Raw genomic sequence first — 5,062 nt, 5'->3', positions numbered from 1 at the left:
AACCAAAAATATTTTTTGGTGAAGATCTTTCAGCAGTGTGGAGCAGGTTCTTCTGTTAAGAGTTCCCTTAGAGGTGCTGAGCAGAAAAACCAGAAGTTACACTGGGTGGGAAACTCTCTTGAGTGGAGCAGAAAAGGTAACTTTTTGCTGGAGCTGGAGGAGACTGCTACACTTCAGGAGTTTCCCCTTTAGCGGTGAAGCAGAAGTAACTAACATCTTGGGCCCAAGCTTCCAAGTTAGGATACCTCTCCTTCCGGAGCTGCTGCACTTGCCCATCCTAGCACTCTTTGCAGCTAATTACTGAATAAAAAGGGTAAACCCTGTTTCATTGCTTTATTTACCCTGTACACCAGCTCTACTAAGAAGGTAGAGTTGTCTTGTAGTACCTAGGTAAGTTGAGTAAAAGTAAATGGCAACATTCTTAAATTTAGAAATTTATTTTGTTTAATCCACAAGCTTTATATAGCTTTAGTTAAAAAATAAAATAAAATAAAACAAGTGAAACCAAGACACTATGTCCAAGTCCAGGCCCTCCCAGCCTGCCAATACAAGAGCTCTTCAGTTTTGTGTGCCAATTGGAAGAGTAAGGAAAAAAATTCTGGATGGGAGCCATGAAGTTTCATAAAACAAATTTATCTAACTGAAGGATCCTTGCTAGGTCTAGTAAATTGCCTTTACAAAAGATAAAGAAAAAAAGGGGGAGAAAGAAAACAAAACAGGAGCCAACCCAAAGAGGACAAAATTCCAGAGTTCTAATCAACTTATGAACCTGTCATCAGGGACAATCTCCGGCACCCAGCAGTGCCTCCCCTGTTCTCTAGAGCTGGAATCCCGAGCTGTCAGCAGAGACTCCACAGCCAACAGGGGTATTTGCGGCATTAAAACACTCACTCAGACCCTTGTGTTACTTAACAGTGGTCTCACTTCTGGGCAAGCTTACAAACCTATACAAGGTTGAAAGCATAATTTACATGGTGCTAAACTTCAAGAGAAACAAGAAAAAAAGGGGGGAGGGAACCTCTGGGGGAGAGGCAAGGGCATTTAAAGGGACGGTAAAAATGCCAACAATATTTTAAACGCCCCCTAAATTTTTTTTTTTTTGGCTTAAAGTATTTCACTCTAAATGTCAATGGAAGAATGTCACTAGTACACCATGGACACCTGTGTAATGCAAATCCATGCCCCCCTTTTTAAAAAAACATGGCGAACTTCAACCTAGCAATTATTACAACAAATGTTATAGTCTAAAGCTCAAACACATTTTAGCGATTTTGAAATTGAATTGAGTACAAACCAAATAAAATTTACAACGTAACAAACATGTCCACCTAGGACTGTGGGGACACTTGAGCCTTCCGCATGGATCGCAGGGCTTTTTCCCGCAGGTGCCTCTCTAGGTCATCAAGGTTGTCTTCAGCTTCACTTTCAGTCTCCTGGAAAACAAAGGCAAACCAGGCAGATGTTAAGTCTTGAGACACGCTGGGAGATGCTGTGCACAGACAGAACAACACAGCCGCAACAATACATACTCTGCACATACAAACCCACCCACTTTAAATCATGACTTCTTTCTACCCTAGGCTTGTTTAGAACTTGTTAAGGAACTGAAAACAACCCTGAGCTTCTGATCTTTCTGCTCTCAGGTGCTGTGCTTGCTTACACGCACCCATACTCCCACACCCAGGGTATCTGGGGCTAGAGGAACACACCAGGGGGCCTTGAGCATGCTGAGTGCTCCACAAACTGCTATATAGACGGAGTTCCCCCAGCAGAGTTCTATCCCTATGCTTGCTATGCAAGTATGAGAACCTGAGTTAGGATCCCCAGGTAACAATGCCCCTGCAGACCCAAGTGCTGAAGAGGTGGTCTAACTGGTGGTTCAGTCTACCTGAAATAGTGAACTTTAGGAGAGTTAGCTAGGGGAGCTTGCCACCAATCCTGATGATTTGTAATCAATCCTAAGAACTCCATACGGGGCAAGGCTAGAATTAACTCTGCAAATTGTCCTGACCTTTGTGTGTATATGCACACAAGTAAAATGTAATAAAAATATGACAAAAGAAAGGGGGGGCACCAATGTCTTCTACATGCACACTGATGGGCAGAGGCAGATGGATCTCTGTGAGTTCAAGGCAAGACTGATCTGCAAGAACTAGCTCTAGGACAGGATCCAAAGCTACAGAGAAACCCTGTCTCAAAAAGTCAAAACTCAAAGCATTCTAGCATTAAGTTTTTGGGAAGCCATTTGTACTCTTCCCCTTGGTTCCTGGCAGGTCAGCAGGAAACATTAGCCATGAGCAACAGATAAAAGAGCCAGGTGGTGTGTGAATACCTTCCTGGGCTCTGGTGCTGGCGCAGGTTCTTCCTGTGCTGACGTGGTTGTGGCAGCAGAAACAGCTGCAGGGGCTGCAGGAGCTGCGGTGGCTGTAGCTTCAGTCTTCTCTTTCTTGTGTTTTTTGTGCTTCTTGTGTTTCTTATCCTTTTTGTGTTTCTTGTCCTTCTTCTTCTTTTTCTTCTTTCCACCTCCTTCTTGATCAGAATTCTAGAAACCCAGAAACAAACAGTGAGGTAATCAATCTGATTAAAATCCTGTTTTATTTTGAGAGAATCTTAAATAGACAAATACATGTTTCACCGAAGTGCAAAGGACCACCAACAAGAATTCTTAGAGGTGAAACAACCAGTGTCAAGGCCCACCCACAAATCCAGCAGGAAGAGCCTTGACACCGACTGACTGTACAGTTTCCTACTAATCCTAAACTGGGTTTCCAACTTCAGGATGTGAATGAGGTGTCAACAGCTGGAGTCATGGGCTAAGCATGAGTTGCCTTCCAGCTCCTAAACACGAGCCTTAATGAGGGGCAATTAGAAACCACTCAAATACTTGGCTAACGCAAAGCAGGATTTCAATATGTGGTGAGGAGCTCAAACAAAGCCAGGATAAACTGAATGCCTACTTTAAAAATAGGAGTGACCTGCTTCTCTGCAGAGATGGTCCCCTCCTACCACGGGGTCCTAAGGAATGAACTCAGGCTTTCAGACTAGAGGCAGACACCTGTACCCACTATTAGTTACTGCTTTTGACTCCCGAGTGCTGGGATTAAAAGCGTGCGCCACTACTGCCCAGCTTGCTTATTATTTTATAACTGTTTAATAAGGGAGGGAATTCTACATGTGATACAATTATGTATTCCTAACAAAAAAAAAAAGCATTAAATACTTTTACTCTTTAGTCTGACTCATAGCCCAGATGTTCCACAACACAGCTGCATCCTCATAAGCCCTCTTAAGTTATAGTCCATCTAAGAGAATGTATCGTTACATCTACTGAATACCATGGTTAGCCCAATGGCGTCTAGCATGCTTAGAACAAACAGCTAGGCAGTCATCTAATACAAAGCTTACTGTAATATGTTGAATGGCTCATATAATTTACTCAATTTCAGTATGTCAACAGTAGCTTTTGCTATTTACTAACCTAGAAGAGGATCAAAATCCAAATTCAAAGTATGGTTTCTACCGAATAAAAATCAATTTCACACCACAGAATGATTATTTAACTGAACCACCATATTAACAGAGACTAAATTTATGTATGAATTTAATTGACAACTTGTAATTTAATTGTTTTTGAGACAGGGTCACTGTGTAGCCCAGGCTGGCCCTCAACTCCTGACCCTGCTGCTGCCCACCAAGAGTTGGGACTGTAAGCACCCACCATCACCTCAACCCCAGTTAACTAATTGTAAAGCTGCCCCAAACAAGGCACATACACACCCTGGCAGGGGACGGGCTTGGAGTTGGGCTTTTAGCCTTTTTGACTGGTACTGTGGGAGACCAGTTTGTGGAGGGTGACTGAGACTGGACAGGAGATGGAGGTGCTGGAGGCTTTTTAGCTGCTGGCTCAGGAGATCCAGAGACAGATCGGGAAGAGGAAACTCTTCTTACAGACTGAGGGCTTGGTGAGGCTGCCCTAGACAGAGAGGAAAAACAAAGAACACAGCATTGAGAACAGACACACAAAGGAGGCCAGAAACTTGCTTTTCTATCACTCATGCTCACAATTCTCTACCACTGTACTGATGATGACTACACTAGGAGCAGCAGTTTCTCAGCTCCCTCAAGCCTGCTTTGTATCAGTATTAAATATTTTTCTGGGGTTGGAGACGGGCTCAGTGGTTATGAGCACCGATTGTTCCCTGAGAGAACCAGGGTTCCTTTTCCAGCACTCACACAGCTCACAGGTAACTGCAACTACCTTTCCAGGGGATCTGACACCTGCTTCAGGCCTCCTGACACTGCCCACTGGCAGCATACAAACATATACAGGCAAAACACCCATTTACATAAAACAACAAAGAGAAAAAGGTTGCTTCTTCATCCCAGACTAAGATACCAGAAGCTAAGAACCAAGTAAAGTTCTCTGGCATTACCCAAAGTTTGATAATTATTATTATTGTTGTTTTTTGAGACAGGTTTTCTCTGTGTAGCTTTGGTTGTCCTGAAACTCACTCTGTAGACCAGGCTGGCCTTGAACTCACTGAGATCTGCCTGCCTCTGCCTCCTGAGTGCTGGGATTAAAAGGGTGCGTCATTACTGCCTGGCTTGTTTATTATTTTATAACTGTTCAATGGGGGAGGGGGGGTTCTACATGTTATGCAACTATGTATTCCTAACAAAAAAAAGCATTAAATATTTTTACTTTTTAATCTTTTTAGGTTCCGGAGTCCTGGAGACTCTCCTAATTGGCCTAGTACTTGGAGATGGGGACTGCCTTCCTTGGGGTGATGCAGATGCTCCTCTTCGAACAGGGGGAGGACTTGAGGTCTGAGGAGCTCGAGGACGTGGTGAGGGCGAATGCCGTTTGTTTGGCTGTGGTGACCGGGCCTCCCGGGTGGAATGGCCTGGGGAAGACCCTTTCCTATGCTTTGAAGATAAGGAGGGTGAGCGTCTCTTGGTGACTGGGGGGCTTCTTTGTTTGGGAGGCGGAGAGTGGGAGACGCGGCGCTTTGGTGGTGGAGATGGTGATGCCCTTCGCTTGGGTGGGGGCGGGGGTGAGGCG

General features: G+C 44.3%; 1 protein-coding gene across 2 annotated transcripts in view; it reads right to left on the bottom strand.

The window, feature by feature from the left end:
- Positions 1 to 414: 414 nt before the first annotated feature.
- Srrm1 (serine and arginine repetitive matrix 1) overlaps positions 415 to 5,062 on the bottom strand; it is a 38,621-nt gene continuing 33,973 nt past the window's right edge. For both annotated transcript variants that reach the window (XM_050152301.1, XM_050152292.1), the window contains exons 8-11: positions 4,703 to 5,062; positions 3,778 to 3,973; positions 2,333 to 2,542; positions 415 to 1,433 (exon numbers count right to left, since the gene is read on the bottom strand). The exon at positions 4,703 to 5,062 is cut by the window's right edge and continues 5 nt beyond it. In XM_050152301.1, the coding sequence (XP_050008258.1) occupies positions 1,329 to 1,433; positions 2,333 to 2,542; positions 3,778 to 3,973; positions 4,703 to 5,062 (871 nt within the window). In that variant the 3' untranslated portion in view covers positions 415 to 1,328. The remainder of the gene's footprint in view (positions 1,434 to 2,332; positions 2,543 to 3,777; positions 3,974 to 4,702) is intronic.

Source organism: Alexandromys fortis, unplaced genomic scaffold (assembly GCF_014885135.2).
Source record: "Alexandromys fortis isolate MF-2015 unplaced genomic scaffold, M_Fortis_MF-2015_v1.1 scaffold_26, whole genome shotgun sequence".
NCBI lineage: Eukaryota > Metazoa > Chordata > Mammalia > Rodentia > Cricetidae > Alexandromys > Alexandromys fortis.
Note: the sequence above shows the minus strand (reverse complement) of the source record. Positions and strands in the feature narration are given on the sequence as shown.